The sequence below is a fragment of the Gigantopelta aegis genome, chromosome 6, assembly GCF_016097555.1.
Source record: "Gigantopelta aegis isolate Gae_Host chromosome 6, Gae_host_genome, whole genome shotgun sequence".
In the NCBI taxonomy this organism is placed as follows: domain Eukaryota; kingdom Metazoa; phylum Mollusca; class Gastropoda; order Neomphalida; family Peltospiridae; genus Gigantopelta; species Gigantopelta aegis.
This window is the reverse complement of record NC_054704.1, coordinates 100,303,576-100,326,805: the sequence shown is the minus strand read 5'-3', so window position 1 is coordinate 100,326,805 and position 23,230 is coordinate 100,303,576. Positions and strand designations below refer to the sequence as shown.

The 23,230-nt window shown below is 36.7% G+C and overlaps 1 protein-coding gene across 1 annotated transcript in view; it reads right to left on the bottom strand.

The window, feature by feature from the left end:
• Positions 1-23,230, bottom strand: part of LOC121374827 (gem-associated protein 5-like) — a 174,101-nt gene that overhangs the window by 106,942 nt on the left and 43,929 nt on the right. Inside the window, exons 15-16 of the mRNA XM_041501938.1 lie at positions 23,227-23,230; positions 7,418-7,612 (exon numbers count right to left, since the gene is read on the bottom strand). The exon at positions 23,227-23,230 is cut by the window's right edge and continues 314 nt beyond it. Coding sequence (XP_041357872.1) covers positions 7,418-7,612; positions 23,227-23,230 — 199 coding nt within the window. The remainder of the gene's footprint in view (positions 1-7,417; positions 7,613-23,226) is intronic.

The window sequence follows — 23,230 nt, the reverse complement described above, 5'->3', positions numbered from 1 at the left end:
GTGAGTAAATCCATGGAATACTAATTACAGGTACCTGTCTGGATAGGGTGCTTACAAGCTAGCCCGGCTGTAGAAATGTTCACATAAAAGACCTTTTGTTGCTATATTCTGAAAAAAAGGAGCTTATATGTAGCAGCAGACTTCTCCTCAAAGCTTTAGATGTGTCTAATACCCAGCAGCTATTGACTAAATTTAATGGTCAAACGGTCCTTTGATCAGACACTTAACATACCTTTACAGGGCAATTTACAGATTGCAAACAATCCACTAGACCACCTTATCAAACCAATGCAATAATGTAAGACTGTAAAATAATGTTTAGTTTCATTTATGGTATATGTACATATACAGTTTATAGTCCACACTTGACAATCATTGAAAAAGGAAGTTTGTTTAATGGCACCTGAATACACTATTTAATCACCGACTAAGAAGGAAGGAAGTTTGTTTAATGGCACCTGAATACACTATTTAATCACCGACTAAGAAGGAAGGAAGTTTGTTTAATGGCACCTGAATACACTATTTAATCACCGACTAAGAAGGAAGGAAGTTTGTTTAATGGCACCTGAATACACTATTTAATCACCGACTAAGAAGGAAGGAAGTTTGTTTAATGGCACCTGAATACACTATTTAATCACCGACTATTTAGAAGGAAGGAAGTTTGTTTAATGGCACCTGAATACACTATTTAATCACCGACTAAGAAGGAAGGAAGTTTGTTTAATGGCACCTGAATACACTATTTAATCACCGACTAAGAAGGAAGGAAGTTTGTTTAATGGCACCTGAATACACTATTTAATCACCGACTAAGAAGGAAGGAAGTTTGTTTAATGGCACCTGAATACACTATTTAATCACCGACTAAGAAGGAAGGAAGTTTGTTTAATGGCACCTGAATACACTATTTAATCACCGACTAAGAAGGAAGGAAGTTTGTTTAATGGCACCTGAATACACTATTTAATCACCGACTAAGAAGGAAGGAAGTTTGTTTAATGGCACCTGAATACACTATTTAATCACCGACTAAGAAGGAAGGAAGTTTGTTTAATGGCACCTGAATACACTATTTAATCACCGACTAAGAAGGAAGGAAGTTTGTTTAATGGCACCTGAATACACTATTTAATCACCGACTAAGAAGGAAGGAAGTTTGTTTAATGGCACCTGAATACACTATTTAATCACCGACTAAGAAGGAAGGAAGTTTGTTTAATGGCACCTGAATACACTATTTAATCACCGACTAAGAAGGAAGGAAGTTTGTTTAATGGCACCTGAATACACTATTTAATCACCGACTAAGAAGGAAGGAAGTTTGTTTAATGGCACCTGAATACACTATTTAATCACCGACTAAGAAGGAAGGAAGTTTGTTTAATGGCACCTGAATACACTATTTAATCACCGACTAAGAAGGAAGGAAGTTTGTTTAATGGCACCTGAATACACTATTTAATCACCGACTAAGAAGGAAGGAAGTTTGTTTAATGGCACCTGAATACACTATTTAATCACCGACTAAGAAGGAAGGAAGAGTTTTATTTAACGATACACTCAACACATTTCAATTATGGTTATATGGTGGCTAATGTTTAAGTTAAAAAGTTTGTTTTGTTTAACAACATCACTAGAGCACATTAATATACAAGTATTAATAATCAGCTATTGGATGTCAACCAATTGGTCATTTTGATATAGTCTTAAAGAGGAAACTCGCCATATTTTAGCCCAGTGGATTCAACAACTGGGATCGATCCTAGACCGACCGCGCATGAAGCGAGTACTTTACCACTGGGCTGCATGTCAAAAGTTACCACCAACTGGGATCGATCCTAGACCGACCGCGCATGAAGCGAGTACTTTACCACTGGGCTGCATGTCAAAAGTTACCACCAACTGGGATCAATCCTAGACCGACCGCGCATGAAGCGAGTACTTTACCACTGGGCTGCATGTCAAAAGTTACCACCAACTGGGATCAATCCTAGACCGACCGCGCATGAAGCGAGTACTTTACCACTGGGCTGCATGTCAAAAGTTACCACCAACTGGGATCGATCCTAGACCGACCGCGCATGAAGCGAGTACTTTACCACTGGGCTGCATGTCAAAAGTTACCACCAACTGGGATCAATCCTAGACCGACCGCGCATGAAGCGAGTACTTTACCACTGGGCTGCATGTCAAAAGTTACCACCAACTGGGATCGATCCTAGACCGACCGCGCATGAAGCGAGTACTTTACCACTGGGCTGCATGTCAAAAGTTACCACCAACTGGGATCGATCCTAGACCGACCGCGCATGAAGCGAGTACTTTACCACTGGGCTGCATGTCAAAAGTTACCACCAACTGGGATCGATCCTAGACCGACCGCGCATGAAGCGAGTACTTTACCACTGGGCTGCATATCAAAAGTTACCACCAACTGGGATCGATCCTAGACCGACCGCGCATGAAGCGAGTACTTTACCACTGGGCTGCATGTCAAAAGTTACCACCAACTGGGATCGATCCTAGACCGACCGCGCATGAAGCGAGTACTTTACCACTGGGCTGCATGTCAAAAGTTACCACCAACTGGGATCGATCCTAGACCGACCGCGCATGAAGCGAGTACTTTACCACTGGGCTGCATGTCAAAAGTTACTAGCAATTTGGCGAATTTGATCAGAACATCTGTAGCCAAATTCAAGTAACATTTTGCAAAAATATAATTATTTTTGTTTTAAACTACACACATACAAACGACACAATTTTCGAATTAGCTTTTTGGCACATTGGTAATGACATATATTTGTCTAATTCAACTTGAAATCACATTTGGTGATTGGGCGAATGACAGCTTACACCACACAGATAATGAGAGAGGAAAAGCCACTGCTTCAACACAATGGGCCACTCTTTCAAATTAAAAACAAGGGATCTTTAAAGGGAGGATCAACTCAAATATGAGTCTGATGTGTTGTAAAGAAGGAAGGATATGTTTTATTTAATGATGCACTCAACACATTTTATTGACAGTTATATGGCGTCGGACATATGGTTAAAGACCACACAGCCTGTCGGTGAGCCCATTAGGCTATTTCTTGTTCCAGCCAATGCACCACGACTGGTATATCAAAGGCTGTGGTACGTACTACCCTGTCTGTGGGATGGTGCATATAAAAGATCCCTTGCTGTTAATCAAAAAGAGTAGCCCATGAAGTGGCGATAGCAGGTTTCCTCTCTCAATATCTGTGTGGTCCTTAACCATATGTCTGATGCCATATAACCGTAAATAAAATGTGTTGAGTGCGTTGTTAAATAAAATATTCCTTCCTTCCTTCAAATATAACATCAAAGTGCAAGCATGTCGACATAAAATATGATATCAAAGTGCATACATATAGACATCAAACTTGACATCAAAGTGCATGCATATACACATCAAACACAGCACTGTGTCTGGTAGTAACCCATACACATACATGCATGCCATTCAATCAAACAAGTCACTGTCATCTATTTATAAATTAGATGTAAAACATTTAAGAATATTTTCTGGTCAGGCATGAAATGTGTGTGCATAAATTATTTATACATAAACTTGCAAATTTTCTGACATAAAAGGACACTGAAACAAGTCAAGGCCATTCCGGTTACAAAGAGGTTATTTGTTAATAATGTTGAGAATCAAAACAATTTCAAACTGAACAGCATTACAATTGTCATTTTGTTTCTGTACAAAACCATAATTCGATTCTGTATTCAGTGTTTTAATTTAATTTTTTTTTTCAATTGAAACATTTAATTTAGCCTCAACTTATAACATAGTTCTACAAAGTAAATACCACACACAAACCAGACAGTACAGTGAGGACAGTAATAAACTTTACACATGGTCGGACTAAACAGATGGCCAAATAATACTTTTAAGAACAAAATTAAATGTACAAATATTAAGGCAATATTTTTATTGTGCATTTTACTGGTACAACTGTCATACATCTTGCTTTTAAAGGCAATCAGAGCAAGTTTGACCAAATGTTAACTCCGAACATACAGTGGGATGTGTGACAGCTTGGCATTATAAACGCCATTCTACGGACTCGGATTACGATTTACATGCAGGACACACAGTGATCTTATAAAACTAATACTCAGGCATGTTAACAAGTTTGTTTTGTTTAACGACTCCACTAGAGCACATTGATTTAGGCCGGAAATTTTTTTTTACTAGTTTCCTATTACATGCTGGATAAATATAGGGTAGGTAGGTAGGAAAAACATTTTATTTTGGAAAATAATTTTATTTATGGATATTAAATAAAGGTGTTGACTACCGGTATCCAAAATAACCTCTGCATGTATAGAAATGCATTATGCAAACCAACAATACCATTCATCACAGTGTTTTCCCTAGAAATGAAGTAAGGCATTTTATGTGCAGTTTTAAATATAAGGGCTTTTTTTTCCATTATACAATTTTCAAAAGGACAAAAACCGTATGTCCATTTTATTTTCTATATCTATTTCATAACTTAATTAAAAAAAGGAAATATGTAGTACTATCCACATAGGTGTGTTTAAAGGCTTCTTTTTACATGGGCAACTTATAAATTTATAAAAGGCAAGGCATTTTGATTTTGAGGGCAACATGGTGCTAACCTATCTGTGGGAGAGTACATACAAAAGACCCCTTGCTGTTTAATAATAGGCAGAAGGTTTACTCTCATACTAACACTTAACTTCTGTACTGGTCCAGGACAGACTTGGTTGAACCTTAATTGGATAGAAACCAGTAAATAAGTTATAACAATTTCTTTTAATGAAAACTGAAAAGAAGGGTTCTATATTTATTTGTCCAACAATAAAAACATTTTTTTTTTTTTATGAATATTATCTTTCCTAGTGTATCTAAGAAGTTCCCAGTGACCACTTACAAAAAATAACGAAACGCATCGAGATCTTACTGACATATTTAATCATTTGATTTGGCAGTAAACTCCATCAGTATCGGTAAACATTCCCTCCCCTAGTTTATCAGAAGGTCACTAAATTTCTACAAGGCCAGTTTGTAGCTGGAGTAAATCATTAAATACAGTGTTTGAGATTAACGGGATCCCAATATCCTGGGGATACCAGAATTTAATTTTGGATATCAGACTTCAATAACCCAGTATCCCACCGGGATACCATATAATGTTGTTGATTTTTTAAATCCTGCATTTTTATTTTTCGATAAAACAATGAAAATCGTCATTTACCGGTGAAATTAAGTAACAGTGTCGTCCAAGTTTGTTACGATGTTATTTATGAATATCATTTAAGCGGGATACTAAATTCTCAGTGGGATACCAGATTTTGAAATGTTAGTATCCAACTGGGATACTGCCCCAAAATTTTAATCTCGCACACTGAAATATAGTTATTATTATTATTATTATTATTAATCGGAACACCTCGCTACCCTAGATGTAGAGTAAATCAGAAAAGATCGCATATATTCGTGAAAACAATTTCCGACTCTTCGCCCGATATCTCGCAAAAGTTACTGAACTTCCATTTGAAGGGAAGTAACTCCATCAATCAATTGTTAGAAGAAAACATTTCGTGGCTAATGGGTCGCCAATAAAACTAAATTTGCGACAGTAAAACCACCGATATATGTCTGCAAATCGGAAAACACAGTAGGGTTATCCCCTAAATGACACCAAATTAGTGCTTGTGATAGTTTTAGAATGTTTTCGTGGAAATCGTTGTTATATTAAAAAAAAAAAATTTGGATATACAAAAAAAGTTTTAGGGTCGGCAGGTTCAAATTAGGGTTGGTCGGGTAACCGGATACAAACAATATTTTATGATATGCCTTATTAATCATTGACTACTGGATGTCAAACATTTTGTAATTCTACCAGAGGAAACCTGCTACATTTTTTCATTAGTAGCAAGGGATCTTTTATATGCACCATTTCACAGACAGGATAGCACATACCACAGCCTTTTTTATATATAACAGTCGTGGTGCATTGGCTAGAATGAGAAATAGCCCAATGGGCCCACCGACGGGGATCGATCCTAGACCAACTGCACATCAAGTGAGCGCTTTACCACTGGGCTACATCCTGCCCGATACTCAGGCATGTATGATATACACATGTATGTGATGTCGTGCAAGGTTTAACAATTACTTATCTCAAGGTAACACGTGGACCAATATTCAATTGGTTTTTAACAACCAGAAACACCAAATAAAAAAAACCCTACTAATGCAGAAATGTTGTTTGTATTTCGTTCGTTTGTTTGGGTTTTTTTTACAAGTGTACATAATTTCAAGTATGATTAAAACAATGGAATATTTTTTTTAATCTGCATTGACAGTTCTAAATAAACTTGAAAGATACATATGCTATATAGTTGTTTTTCTCCACTATTAGCAGAATTCATTTGTTGAACTTTTAAATTAAACACTTAGTTATTAGCCACATTCAGGACTTCACATTCATGGAAACGATTGTTTCTGGTACCGTGTCGTCAGAATGTCAGTAAAATCAGGGAACCAAAATTGCGTTTTCCATGATTATTATATCAAGTACGACTATTCAACAAAAACACTATACATACATTTTTTTAAAAACATTTTGCAAAGAGTTCCAAAGATCACAAGGCACGGAACCGAAAAAGTGTTTCCCCTAAAATTTGAAATCCTATGGCCTGACATTAATAACAGTAATACATTCCTTCCAACGAGTGCTCTCAATTTGTTTTCAAAGAATGATTTAAATTATCAAGTGGTCGAGGATGGGTGAATGGTGAGGGATGAGGGAGGGTGGGAGACAGTTGAATGATTATATTATTGGAAAATATTCTACAAATACGAATATGTTTATTTGGATTGCAGATCATTTCACAGTGTGTTCCACACATATTTTAAGGTAAATATACAATGAAAGTATTTGTTTTTATATTTCATGGACCATTAAGTGGGTGGAATAGCTTGATTGTTATGCATGGATAAAAGACATTCGTAAAGGGTACGGTGATTTGTACATTCCACCATTTTCGTTGGAGGACTGTTTTTTGATAATAACTGTGAAAAATGGGTGAATTACTATGGAAGTCAAACTTGATCAGTAACAGAACATGATATAGCTACATGGTGTATACACAAAAGTTCATCTTAATATTTCAAGATATTCTGATAAAAACATCCGGAAAACTATATATGGGCAGACGGATGGACAGATGGACGGATGCACAGATGGACAGAGATGAAACCTATTTTAAAACCAAACATATAATATTTTGAGTATTTAGTAGGTCAAATCCTACGCGACACTGCTCCACCCTCACTAAACCCCACCCCACCCCCACTCACCCACCCCACCCCCACTCACCCAACCCTCCCCCACCGTCCACTCACCTTTTGACCTGCCTGTTCTTTTCCTGTCCCTGGAGACAGTGTCTCCAGTGAATGATTGGAGAATGTCTTCCACTGTTACGCTGTCCGTACCGGTGAGATGACTGGTCTCAGAGTCGGCTAGCTGCAGTCCATCTTTGTCGCGTCCTGATGACTGACTGCCAGTCATAGTCGATACACATGCGCTGGCGGTGGGCACTAAATCAATGCAATAACAATCAAGTATTATACAATACACTAAGTTTTAAAATAATAAAATGTAATACATAATTTGTTTAATGGTACTGAACAATACACAAAATTTTAAAACAAAAGCCACCAAATTTAGTTGGAAATTTGTTTAAATGGTAATGCACAATACACAAAATACCACCAAATTTAGTTGGAAATTTGTTTAAATGGTAATGCGCAATACACAAAATACCACCAAATTTAGTTGGAAATGGTCTAGAAGAACTTACAGGCGGGATTTACATGTAGCTTAGTCGGTTCTGTGCTCGCTTGAGGTACTTGCGTCACAGGATCGAACCATCTTGGTGGATCCATTCAACTGATTGTTTTTTTTCTCATTCCAACCAGTGCACCACAACTGGACAAAGGTTGTGGTATGTGCTGTCCTGTCTGTGGAAAGGTGCATATGAAAGATCCCTTGCTGCAACGGGTTTCCTCTGATGACTACGAGTCACAAATACCAAATGTTTGACTGACATCCAATAGCTGATGATTAATTAATCAATATGCTTCAGTGGTGTTATTAAACAAAACAAACAAAACAGACAAAACAGACTCTATACAAATAGTAATATTCACTTCCTCGCGCACACAAAAAAGGACCCAATATTAATGAAATTCACAACTTTGATAAACCATCTACTGACTTTACATAATTATATATATGAAGACTATTCAATTATATACTTTCCACAAGTAGAGAATTGTTTTGTTTTTTAATTGGTTTACTTTTTTTTCATTTGGACCCAAAGGGAAAGTGAGTTATTAAAATGACCAAATTCACAAATTAATTTGTTTATGTGTCACGGCTTGGCATTTATGGAAGAGAAGAAGAAGATTTTTTCTTTTTTTCTTAGTTGTTTCCCCTTTTGGGCCCCACCTCTCAAGCCCCTGGGCAGGGGACATAATGACCAAATTCACAATTTATTTTTCCAAGGATCCCTGGGTGGGAGAGGGTGATTCAGAATGACAAAATGTATGCAAATTCAATTATTTTTAGACATTTTAATTTTATATTCAATATAAAAAATGAAAATGAAAATGAAAATTATTATTTATTTTTTATTGACTCCACAAACATATAGCACAAAAACAAAGACATTTTTGTTACAAACATACACTTGTAGATGATGATAATTAATAACTGGAGCACACTGATTAATTAATCATCAGCTACTGGATGTCAAACATCAGAGGAAACCTGCTACACTTTTCCTAATGGAATGGAATGGAAAATGGTTTAACGTGCACATTCAGAGCAAGCTGTTGTAGCGCATGCCTCTCCTGGGCACAAATACCAGCCTCAGCTGGTTTCTCCGTCCATGACAGGAACTTTTCCTAATGCAGCAAGGGATCTTTTATATGCACTTTCCCAGAGACAGGAAAGCACATACCATGTCCTTTGACCAGTTGTGGTGCACTGGTTGGAACAAGAAAAAAAGCATCAGCAGGCCTTGCTTTTTAAGGTGCGCAGGTGCTATCGCGCTCGTACAACGCACGTAATTTCAATCTGGCGAGTGTGAAAAATAACGCACGTTACACTTAACAAACAGCGCACGTAAAATAATTTTGTATATTGATTGCCACTATTTACCTTATGTAGCTGATAGAAAGATCCGTTTAATAATACCAGAAAAAAAAAATGTTACCAGAACGGTAGCGTCCATGCAAGATTTTTATATATGACTGGTACTTATCTTTGCTATACAAATCGGAAAACACAGATTTAATAGACATTTTCCAAGACATACCAATCCGATCAAAACTTCTTTGCCTATTTAATTTATTATTAATTAGAAACAGTCCACATTTGTAAGGTAATAGATCACAACGTCTGATAAGGATAACTCATTTATACTGTTCATATAATTATGACAAAAAGAGAAATGGGATTGAATTAAATAGTGGCTTCTGTAGCCTACACAAATGAACTCATTACGGAAATCAGCGAAGTCGGTAAAATTGTCTTGATTAGTTCATAACTGTTAGCCTACAAAGCTTACGTAAGGTCCCGAAAATGGCAATTGTGTAATTGTATACTTTCTTTAAAAAAAAATAATAATTAGACGTAATAATAAAACGAAGGAAAAGAAATGATAATAGGTATGTAGGAATAAGTCTAGGTATTTTTTACGTCTATTATTTTTCTTTATCTTTAAAAAAACACAAATAAAACTTAATTTAAATATTTGTATTTCAGCCAGAGGTTAATGAATGTGCATATGTTATTTAGATATGTATATATGTACACACTGTAGTAACAGTAATCAATGATCATTTCCGATATTTAATTTTTGTTTGGTTTGTTAGAAAGTCAGACCATATGACTGTAACATGATTAGATGCGCAGTACTCTGTGGCATATTGACCAATCAAAGCTATCGGGGTCAGATTATTTTTATTCTTGGAATTCTGCATGCACACGCTGGTTTACTTGACAACTTATTACGCATTGATGATGCTGTCTAAAATTATGGGGTTTTTTTATTTTATTATTTTTATTATGGCATCCCACGTTTGGAATAAAATCCTTTGCAATGACAGATTTTGTCAGAGTTTGTGTATTTTGTTATTAACAACATTGGGGCCATTCTAGATCAATGATGTAACGTCGTCAGAGCTGTTCGTAACTTGTAGTGGTAGGTTAAATGACGTGTTACAAAATGTTGAGGGAGGGAGACTGGCTACATAATTGTTGAATTAAAAATGCCACGTCAATGTCAATGTCCCAACTAACACTATCAATTGAAGTAATTGTAGGCCCACGTTTCACGAGTTATTATTTTTAAAAATGTTTTAAGAATACGAGTCAGTAGTGCACACCTGATATGCTTGGATCATGAACCACCTCCTCGGAACCAGTGTTTTTTTCCCATGACAACTATCCTAATCATGTTTGTACATGATAATCAAATTCAAGACAAGTTGATTCCTATATATGTTTAGCTGCACGTTCATAAAACCATATAACACTGAAAAGGTATATATATAATTGTGTGCATCAAATTATCTGAATAGTACATATTGTAATTAAAAAATCAAATGGTCTGCATCAGTGTATACATGTCATAATTATATTTCTATAGTACTACTCCTGAAACTTTTTAATAAACTATAACTCCATTCCTGAAAGGGAAAAGAAGTCAGACTACACTAATGAACCAAACAACATAAAATTAGAAGAAAACATTGCTTTATTGGTTCATTTTTGCAACACACATGTATGTCTCTACATTTACATGTACCAATTACTAAATTAATAAATGCTTGATTTTCACTCGCCTTAGCATTTTGACGAGTGCGATTTGTCACTCGACTAAGCATTTTGAGGTGTGCGACTTTTTCACTCGCCTTTGTTTTTCAAAAGGCAAAGACTGCATCAGTTGAATGGATCCACCGAGGTGGTTTGATCCTGCGATGCAAGCACCTCAAGCAAGCACTCATCCGAGTGAGCTAAATCCCGCCCCATGATGATAATGAGTTGAGTTGAATGGAGAAGCCACAGTCTTCCCCTTCAGTTTGGGACTAGTTGACAGGGCTGTGCCCCACACTCGCAATAATTTGAGCTACATGTATCCTGGTATCATCCGAGCCCTGGACACAAGGAATATCATAATAATCCCCCAGTTTGGGTCATAAACTCTGGAGGCACACCCATAATTGTGCATGTGAAGTGCATCAAACTCAGTGTACAGGTATGTGGCTTTACACATCATTGAGCCTAGCAGTACACTCACTGTGTGGGTCGTAGCCTCAGGTGAGACATGAACCCAGTACCTATCACTTTGAACCTAGCAGTACACTCACTGTGTAGGTTGTAACCTCAGGCGACACATGAACCCAGTACCTATCACTTTGAGTCTAGCAGTACACTCACTGTGTAGGTTGTAACCTCAGGTGAGACATGAACCCAGTACCTATCACTTTAAGCCTAGCAGTACACTCACTGTGTGGGTCGTAGCCTCAGGTGAGACATGAACCCAGTACCTATCACTTTGAACCTAGCAGTACACTCACTGTGTAGGTTGTAACCTCAGGCGACACATGAACCCAGTACCTATCACTTTGAGTCTAGCAGTACACTCACTGTGTAGGTTGTAACCTCAGGCGACACATGAACCCAGTACCTATCACTTTGAGTCTAGCAGTACACTCACTGTGTAGGTTGTAACCTCAGGTGAGACATGAACCCAGTACCTATCACTTTGAACCTAGCAGTACACTCACTGTGTAGGTTGTAACCTCAGGTGACACATGAACCCAGTACCTATCACTTTGAACCTAGCAGTACACTCACTGTGTAGGTTGTAACCTCAGGTGAGACATGAACCCAGTACCTATCACTTTGAGCCTAGCAGTACACTCACTGTGTGGGTTGTAGCTTCAGGTGAGACATGAACCCAGTACCTATCACTTTGAGTCTAGCAGTACACTCACTGTGTGGGTCGTAGGCTCAGGTGAGACATGAACCCAGTACCTATCACTTTGAGTCTAGCAGTACACTCACTGTGTGGGTCGTAGCTTCAGGTGAGACATGAACCCAGTACCTATCACTTTGAGTCTAGCAGTACACTCACTGTGTGGGTCGTAGGCTCAGGTGAGACATGAACCCAGTACCTATCACTTTGAACCTAGCAGTACACTCACTGTGTGGGTCATAGCTTCAGGTGAGACATGAACCCAGTACCTATCACTTTGAGTCTAGCAGTACACTCACTGTGTGGGTCGTAGGCTCAGGTGAGACATGAACCCAGTACCTATCAGTTTGAATCTAGCAGTACACTCACTGTGTGGGTCGTAGGCTCAGGTGAGACATGAACCCAGTACCTATCAGTTTGAATCTAGCTGTACACTCACTGGGTTGTAACCTCAGGTAAGACATGAACCCAGTACCTATCAGTCTCACAAGTCTTTCTACATGCGCTCTCTCTCTCTCTCCCTCTCCCTCTCCCTCTTCCTCTCCCTTTTCCTCTCCCTCTCCCCCTCCCCCTCCCCCTTCCTCTCCATCTCCCTCTCCCCCTTTGGTGCATTTGATTTAATCGAGATTGGCGATCGTGAACGAAATGTCATTAAACATGGCAATTTAGAAGAAAATGATACCGATGACGAGTTACAAGATGACTTGCCACTGTTTTACCACGCGCCTGAGTTTACCTGGACACATGAGCCATATTCGGTTACCTGCAGATCAACGTTTACTAAAAATCCGGGGCCCGTAAAAGTGTTTGACGTCAACACAAACGCCATAGAGTACTTTTCGCTATTTTATTCCAATACAGTGTATGGAAAAATTGTGTAATTTACCAACATGAATGCCAAAAAAAGCGTGATACAGATCCTGCTAACAACAAAGGTGTGTGGTATGATATTTCTGTTGATGAAATGAAAGCTTAATTTTGCAAAAGCATTGTAAATATATATTTTAAAATTATAACTGGAATGTTAATTAATTAATTATCCAACAAGAAAAACATTTGTACTGGGTTTTTTTTAAAATTACCAGTCCTACCTACTCAAATAGGCGAGTAATACGCATAGTTTACCTGTAATTACCAGATTTATACCTGTTGAATCTAACATTTTTAAAGTATTATTTTTTTATCTAGACAGCCGTCCATTCACCTTTCTGGAAATGTATAGCCTATAACTAAAATTAATGATAAAACAAGTAGTTTTATCCTTTAACAAACATGATCATAAATCTGCTATTTAAACTCAGTGTGCAGGGAAGGTCAAGACTGTAAAACTTAGTGGTGAAAGAGTTAAGCTACATCTATGGATCCATTGTGCTAATGAAATGCTAACCAGCATGCCAGCCACATCTCATAAACAATGGAAGTAATTAAAACACCTATCATTTGAATGGCATCTCCTTGAGTCTGTAACAATGAACCAAAGTCATTGGCTAGGGAACAAGGAAGTAAGACTCTGACCGACCAGAGGCTCGGTCTACTTGACATTGTTGTAACACAAATACTTTATATCTGCTACTGGCAATGATCGGTCTAGGTAATTGAAAGCCAATTCCGCCTTTGAAAGGCTGCAGTCAGACACCTGCAGTGGGTGCCATGAAGGCACTGATACAATGATGAATACAATATGCCATGCACTTAATCATATTTTTCATTTGGAGAGAAAGGACTATTTGGAATATTTGTTTACTGTACATGACCGTGGCACACTGTTCAATGGACAGCTACTATCAACATGTGACACATTCAATTATTTTCTATCCCTAGCAATGGTACATACATTTATAAGACTTGTATATTATAAAAAGTGGACAAAAGGATAGCTACATGTACAGAACTATCATCATTAACTAAACATTAAATTATTTTCTATCCCAATGACTTGTAGTATATATTTAAAAAAAAAGAAAAAAAAAGGCCTTTTGTGTTTCACGCCACTAGTGCATATTGAATTAATTATTCATCAGCTATATTGCATGCCAAATCTTTTTTTTATCAGCAGCAAAAGATCTTTTTTATGTACTTTTGCAGACATAACATATAGACCGGCTTCAGAATGAGCTAAGAGCCACCGCGAGAGGACATTTTTTGTATTCCTCATCATATAATATGTTTAACAAAAACATTTTGGTAAACAGACTTCTGGTGGTGGATGTGGCAAATATGGGGGTCAAAGTAGGCCCCCCCCCAAAAAAAAAACCCCAACAACAAAAAAACAAAAACAGGGTCAACTACTAATAGCACTATTGGGAGAGCAGATAACTGGGAGAACCTTTCAAATGATGATAGAAACATCAAACTTGGCACAGATGATCTCTCTGGGGTGTTCGTCAAATCCAATCCTCATTCTGAAGCCAGTCCAATACCAGTCTTATGGCACTGCATGGTGGGGAGGGGAAATAACCTACATGTAATGAGTCCCATCAGTAAGTAAAAGTTCATTTTCAATATTGACAAATTACTCTTTACTGCTAATTAGCCTAAATGTTGTGGTTGTGGGCTTGGAGATGGCGGGATCAACCACACTGGTAAGTGCAAGGTAGCATGTGCAGCCGGACCAGAGTCAGAAGCAAGCAAGGGAGATGTTTGGGGGTACGCAATTTGCAATATCTTCCCGTAGCAATTTTCTAGCCAAAATTAAAGGTTTTTGAAAGGTGATTTGGTGCTTAATTTTGAGCTTTTCAGCCTGAAGGAATGCCATATATACCATCGGTATCATGTCAATACCGATTTACCGTACTAAGCAAATTTCTAAATATCGAAATTCCGGTATTGAAAAATGTTTTCCGCCATTTACTAAAGCAGAGTGTTCGAAATAAGCACTTGTTCGTTTGTCTCCGACAAGTGAAAATCTACTCGGACAAGCCAAATTTGTCTCAGTGGTTGTCCAGTGAACAAGTAAAAATGTTCAGTGCAGTTTAGGTTTTAGCAATCACAAACATCATTCTGATACTTGAATAAAATAAACCATTTATTTGGACAAGTAAAAATACTGGCAGACAAGTAAATGTATAGATGTAGTTGTCCGGTGGACCAGTAAAACATTCTGCTTATTTCTATCACTGAAGCACTAACAATATATCTGACAAACGCAAAATGGGTTTGGTATAAATCAGACAAGAGCCTTGTGTATGGAATTTAATTTTATTTAGATGAAATTAGCAGGCGAGCCTCAACTCAGGCATGCATTTAAAGAAGAGTATACCAAAAATACCGTTCGATACAGGTATCGGTATTGGTACTGTGTCAATACTGAATACTGTACCAATATCGAGGTAAATCACCCCAAAAATACTGATACCAAACCTCAAATTTCAATACCGCCCATGTCCAAATGGGAGTAGGCCGACATTTGGAACCTTTTCCACAACACAGTATAGCAGCTTAATATAGTCCAGCTAACTGTAAACATCCCTTTTTTTAACCAACATGGAGACAATTCATGGAGTTACTAGTTTGTATGTAGATGTACATGTATTTTACAGTGTGCATGGTCATAGCAATTACATTAATCACAGACCACAGTGCATGGAGTTACTAGTTTGTATGTAGATGTACATGTATTTTACAGTGTCCATGGTCATAGCAATTACATTAATCACAGACCACAGTGCATGGAGTTACTAGTTTGTATGTAGATGTACATGTATTTTACAGTGTCCATGGTCATAGCAATTACATTAATCACAGACCACAGTGCATGGAGTTACTAGTTTGTATGTAGATTACATGTATTTTACAGTGTGAGTGGTCATAGCAATTACATTAATCACAGACCAGAGTGCATGGAGTTACTAGTTTGTATGTAGATGTACATGTATTTTACAGTGTGCGTGGTCATAGCAATTACATTAATCACAGACCACAGTGCATGGAGTTACTAGTTTGTATGTAGATTACATGTATTTACAAGTGTGCATGGTCATAGCAATTACATTAATCACAGACCAGAGTGCATGGAGTTACTAGTTTGTATGTAGATGTACATGTATTTTACAGTGTGCGTGGTCATAGCAATTACATTAATCACAGACCACAGTGCATTGAGTTACTGGTTTGTATGTAGATTACATGTATGTTACAGTGTGCATGGTCATAGCAATTACATTAATCACAGACCACAGTGCATGGAGTTACTAGTTTGTATGTAGATTACATGTATTTACAAGTGTGCATGGTCATAGCAATTACATTAATCATTAACCAGTGCAGGAGTTACTAGTTTGTATGTAGATGTACATGTATTTACAGTGTGCAGTCATAGCAATTACATTAATCACAGACCAGAGTGCATGTATTTTACAGTGTGCATGGTCATAGCAATTACATTAATCACCGTGCATTGAGTTACTGGTTTGTATGTAGATTACATGTATGTTACAGTGTGCATGGTCATAGCAATTACATTAATCACAGACCACAGTGCATGGAGTTACTAGTTTGTATGTAGATTACATGTATTTACAAGTGTGCATGGTCATAGCAATTACATTAATCATTAACCATAGTGCATGGAGTTACTAGTTTGTATGTAGATGTACATGTATTTTACAGTGTGCATGGTCATAGCAATTACATTAAGATCACAGTGTGCGTGGTCATAGCAATTACATTAATCACAGACCACAGTGCATGGAGTTACTAGTTTGTATGTAGATTACATGTATTTACAAGTGTGCATGGTCATAGCAATTACATTAATCACAGACCAGAGTGCATGGAGTTACTAGTTTGTATGTAGATTACATGTATTTTACAGTGTGCATGGTCATAGCAATTACATTAATCATTAACCATAGTGCATGGAGTTACTAGTTTGTATGTAGATGTACATGTATTTTACAGTGTGCATGGTCATAGCAATTACATTAATCACAGACCACAGTGCATGGAGTTACTAGTTTGTATGTAGATTACATGTATTTTACAGTGTGCATGGTCATAGCAATTACATTAATCATTAACCATAGTGCATGGAGTTACTAGTTTGTATGCAAATTACATGTATTTTACAGTGTGCATGGTCATAGCAATTACATTAATCACAGACCACAGTGCATGGAGTTACTAGTTTGTAAGTAGATGTACATGTATTTTACAGTGTGCGTGGTCATAGCAATTACATTAATCACAGACCACAGTGCATGGAGTTACTAGTTTGTATGTAGATTACATGTATTTTACAGTGTGCATGGTCATAGCAATTACATTAATCATTAACCATAGTGCATGGAGTTACTAGTTTGTATGTATATGTACATGTATTTTACAGTGTGCATGGTCATAGCAATTATATTAATCACAGACCACAGTGCATGGAGTTACTAGTTTGTATGTAGATTACATGTATTTTACAGTGTGCGTGGTCATAGCAATTACATTAATCACAGACCACAGTGCATGGAGTTATAAGTTTGTATGTAGATTACATGTATTTTACAGTGTGCATGGTCATAGCAATTACATTAATCATTAACCATAGTGCATGGAGTTACTAGTTTGTATGTAGACTACATGTATTTTACAGTGTGCATGGTCATAGCAATTACATTAATCATTAACCATAGTGCATGGAGTTACTAGTTTGTATGTAGATTACATGTATTTTACAGTGTGCATGGTCATAGTAATTACATTAATCATTAACCATAGTGCATGGAGTTACTAGTTTGTATGCAAATTACATGTATTTTACAGTGTGCATGGTCATAGCAATTACATTAATCAATGACCACAGTGCATGGAGTTACTAGTTTGTATGTAGATTACATGTATTTACAAGTGTGCATGGTCATAGCAATTACATTAATCACAGACCACAGCGCATGGAGTTACTAGTTTGTATGTAGATGTACATGTATTTTACAGTGTGCGTGGTCATAGCAATTACATTAATCACAGACCACAGTGCATGGAGTTACTAGTTTGTATGTAGATTACATGTATTTACAAGTGTGCATGGTCATAGCAATTACATTAATCACAGACCAGAGTGCATGGAGTTACTAGTTTGTATGTAGATGTACATGTATTTTACAGTGTGCGTGGTCATAGCAATTACATTAATCACAGACCAGAGTGCATGGAGTTACTAGTTTGTATGTAGATTACATGTATTTTACAGTGTGCGTGGTCATAGCAATTACATTAATCACAGACCACAGTGCATGGAGTTACTAGTTTGTATGTAGATTACATGTATTTTACAGTGTGCGTGGTCATAGCAATTACATTAATCATTAACCATAGTGCATGGAGTTACTAGTTTGTATGTAGATTACATGTATGTTACAGTGTGCATGGTCATAGTAATTACATTAATCATTAACCATAGTGCATGGAGTTACTAGTTTGTATGTAGATTTCATGTATTTTACAGTGTGCATGGTCATAGCAATTACATTAATCATTAACCATAGTGCATGGAGTTACTAGTTTGTATGTAGATTACATGTATTTTACAGTGTGCATGGTCATAGTAATTACATTAATCATTGACCATAGTGCATGGAGTTACTAGTTTGTATGTAGATTACATGTATTTTACAGTGTGCATGGTCATAGCAATTACATTAATCATTAACCATAGTGCATGGAGTTACTAGTTTGTATGTAGATTACATGTATTTACAAGTGTGCATGGTCATAGCAATTACATTAATCACAGACCAGAGTGCATGGAGTTACTAGTTTGTATGTAGATGTACATGTATTTTACAGTGTGCGTGGTCATAGCAATTACATTAATCATTAACCATAGTGCATGGAGTTACTAGTTTGTATGTAGATTACATGTATTTTACAGTGTGCATGGTCATAGCAATTACATTAATCATTGACCATAGTGCATGGAGTTACTAGTTTGTATGTAGATTACATGTATTTTACAGTGTGCATGGTCATAGCAATTACATTAATCATTAACCATAGTGCATGGAGTTACTAGTTTGTATGTAGATTACATGTATTTTATAGTGTGCATGGTCATAGCAATTACATTAATAATTGACCATAGTGCATGGAGTTACTAGTTTGTATGCAGATTACATGTATTTTACAGTGTGCATGGTCATAGCAATTACATTAATAATTGACCACAGTGCATGGAGTTACTAGTTTGTATGTAGATTACATGTATGTTACAGTGTGCATGGTCATAGCAATTACATTAATCATTAACCATAGTGCATGGAGTTACTAGTTTGTATGTAGATTACATGTATTTTACAGTGTGCATGGTCATAGCAATTACATTAATCATTGACCACAGTGCATGGAGTTACTAGTTTGTATGTAGACTACATGTATTTTATAGTGTGCATGGTCATAGCAATTACATTAATCATTAACCATAGTGCATGGAGTTACTAGTTTGTATGCAGATTACATGTATTTTACAGTGTGCATGGTTTTCTCTGCTTTCTATGATTAAGACTACATGTTAGAATTAACAAATGTTTGACATCCAATAGCTGATTTTTAATCAACACGTATGCTTTAGCGGTGTTGTTAAACAAAACAAACTTGAACTTTAATCTCTGCCTGATAGGTATTTATATACGGCAGTGTTCGAAATAAACACTTGTCTGTTTGTCCTGACAAGTGAAAATCTATTCGGACAAGCGAAATGTATCTTGATGGTTGTCCTGTGGACAAATGAAAATGTTCGATGCAGTTTCATTTTCAGCAATCAAAAACTATTTATTTGGACAAGTGAAAATATTGGCGGACAAGTCTATTTCTAGATGTATTTGTCTGTTGGACTAGTAAAACATTCTGCTTATTTCTATCACTGTAAGGGGTTATTAGTTTCATGCTTATATCCAATTAAAGTGACAGACACTAGTTTTCAAACAGTAAACAGCATGGCATATGTTTTACTTTTAAGCCGTTTTTAATACTGAAATCAAACATTACTTAGATTTTTATTTTTTAGATTATCCATTTCCATACATCTGAAGTGTTTCTGGTCATCCTGGTGTTTTTAATACCACAAAATGCATTTTTCACATTTTTAAAAATACACGTACCTCTGAGAAGTAACAGTTATGGATATTGTAATGACAGGAACACTTTTAGCTAGCACTAAGATCTGAAATTCTAGGAAAATCTGAAGATTTTAAATCCCTGGTGTGTGTGTGTGTGTGTGTGTGTGTGTGTGTGTGTCTGTGTGCGTGTCTATGTGCATATGTGTCTGTGTGTGTGCATGTGTGTCTGTGTGTGTGCGTGTGTCTGTGTGTCTGTCTGTGTGTGTGTGTGTGTGTGTTGTTTCTTTTCTTTCTTTTTTTTTCTTTTTTTTGGGTGTATTTGTTAATATTATTTTTTACTTTGTTTTTCCTGGTAATCTATGATGGATGACACATTCATCCATTGATCATCAGCACACCAATGAGTGGCAATCATGAGACAATGCTGAAAGCTGAACAACTCTACTCGTCAACAATAATTAACACCATTCCCGTCTTTAGACCAGAACGTCATGTCATTATGTCAGGCTGACCAACAACTTTAAATTACACACCAGTCCTCAAATCACCAGAAACTGGGCTGACACAAAGCCGTGCTGACAACACATTATTCCAACCTATTTTGGATAATGTTTCCATGGTGTCATGCACCTACCGAGATAAGTCAGTGTAAAGAGAAAAATGAAAAATCAATATCTAATTAATACCCTACGTTTACGAAAACAAGCCTAACTCTATCACATTTCAATTCCTGTTTTACACATAACTCTTAGCCGTTTGTTTTTTCGTTTTGTTTTTTTGGACAAGGAATGAAGCTTAGTACACATCATAACACTTGGGATGATTATTTAAAGTGAGGTCAAGGTAATAATGAATTGGCAGCTGTAAGTCTTAGGAAGAAACCGTAAAGCAATATCTACCAGTAATTACTGATATCTTAGCATTATTATTTCTATATTAAAGATACTTGGGTCTCTTAGTACACTGGGCAGTATTTCTGTCTAAACCTAAGTTTCATCCTTTGAAAGAAAGAGAAAAAAAGAAATGTTTTATTTAATGAGGCACTCAACCCATTTTTATTATGGTTATATGGAACACGATTTGAGCTTTAAAGAGCATTTGTTTTTTCTGACACACCCACATCAGAACTCACCCACTATATAATTTTCAGCGCCGACATACATTGGAGATCACTTTTTCAACTTGATTGGGTGCTTCACAGTGATGACTCATTACCACAGCCATACCATCTAATAAAATGAGTAACATTGATTGCACTATGACATTAAGTTAACCGGAAACCGATTGCTCTGTGATACATAAGTTAACTGCTAGTGCAACACCACAAATATGTTTTAGATGAACAAGACATTTAAATTTATTTTAAACCTTTTCGTTTTAAGGATATTCTGCAGACCAAGTGTTGGAAGTAAACAATATGTTAAATAGCACATAACCATACATGTAGTTTCTAAAGTGCTGAGGTGTCATTAAAAATATGGCGCCTAATTCACAAACTCTCTTAGGCTCTGCTAGACAACAAAGCATCCTCTTTGCAAGCCTTTTAGCATAGCATGCAGAGTACTGTTACTGACCATAAGGTTACTATTACATAATGGTTTGAAATGGCAGCCCCTATGCAGAGTACTATTACTGACCATACGGTTACTATTACACAATGGTTTGAAATGGCAGCCATATTCAGAATGTATGCAGAGAACTGTGACTGACCATAAGGTTACTATTACACAATGGTTTGAAATGGCAGCCCCTATGCAGAGTACTATTACTGACCATACGGTTACTATTACACAATGGTTTGAAATGGCAGCCGTATTCAGAATGTATGCAGAGAACTGTGACTGACCATAAGGTTACTATTACACAATGGTTTGAAATGGCAGCCGTATTCAGAATGTATGCAGAGTACTATTACTGACCATAAGGTTACTATTACACAATGGTTTGAAATGGCAGCCATATTCAGAATGTATGCAGAGAACTGTGACCGACCATAAGGTTACTATTACACAATGGTTTGAAATGGCAGCCGTATTCAGAATGTATGCAGAGTACTATTACTGACCATACGGTTACTATTACACAATGGTTTGAAATGGCAGCCATATTCAGAATGTATGCAGAGAACTGTGACTGACCATAAGGTTACTATTACACAATGGTTTGAAATGGCAGCCGTATTCAGAATGTATGCAGAGTACTATTACTGACCATAAGGTTACTATTACACAATGGTTTGAAATGGCAGCCGTATTCAGAATGTATGCAGAGTACTATTACTGACCATAAGGTTACTATTACACAATGGTTTGAAATGGCAGCCGTATTCAGAATGTATGCGAAGTATCAAGAACAACATTATCAGGAGTTTTGTATGAAGATTAATGAAAAGTTTGAACAATCGGTTAAACACCCAGAAACACTGTACAAAGGATTAAAACTCCAGAAAAAACTAAAACTTCCATCTCTGATGAAAGCTCTGTTGCTGCTATTAACCTTTAGACTACTGCATTAATTTGTGACAAAACCATGTTCAGTGGGTACAAGTTTATAATTTTTACTCACATATATTCAAGTGAATGTTTTATAAATACATAAAACAAAGTTCATATTTGAATTGGTATTATTTTCATGTATTTTTCTAATTTTTATGATATTTTAGATCAGTTAATGTTGATTAAAATTAGGCAAAACATCGAAAAAGTCAAATTTATTATCAAAATAGCTGTCACAATCAGCTATCGATCCCTGAATATGACCATGACGTCCTGCCATTGTTGTCAAGCGAAAATACTTGCCGAACACCACTTTTCAACTTAAAATTCCAAAGTATTTTCCACTGAAATTTAAAAATCTAAAGACATAGGAAGCCGAGTTGTTTTCAGTTTCCTGTTAATAAATGGTTTCCGGTGAGTGTCGTGTGCTAAATGGCGGGAAATATGAATTGGGGAATGCACTGTATAGTGTGTACAGTATGTTGACTGGCATGACGTTGGGCGAGATTGCTCGCCTGCAGTAGTCAGAAGATTAAGTATGAGTAGCCTATATGGTATCAGTTCTGTAGGTGGTGTTACAGAGTCATTAAACATGATTTTATACGTTTTCTTTCAAGCAGACCTACCTGA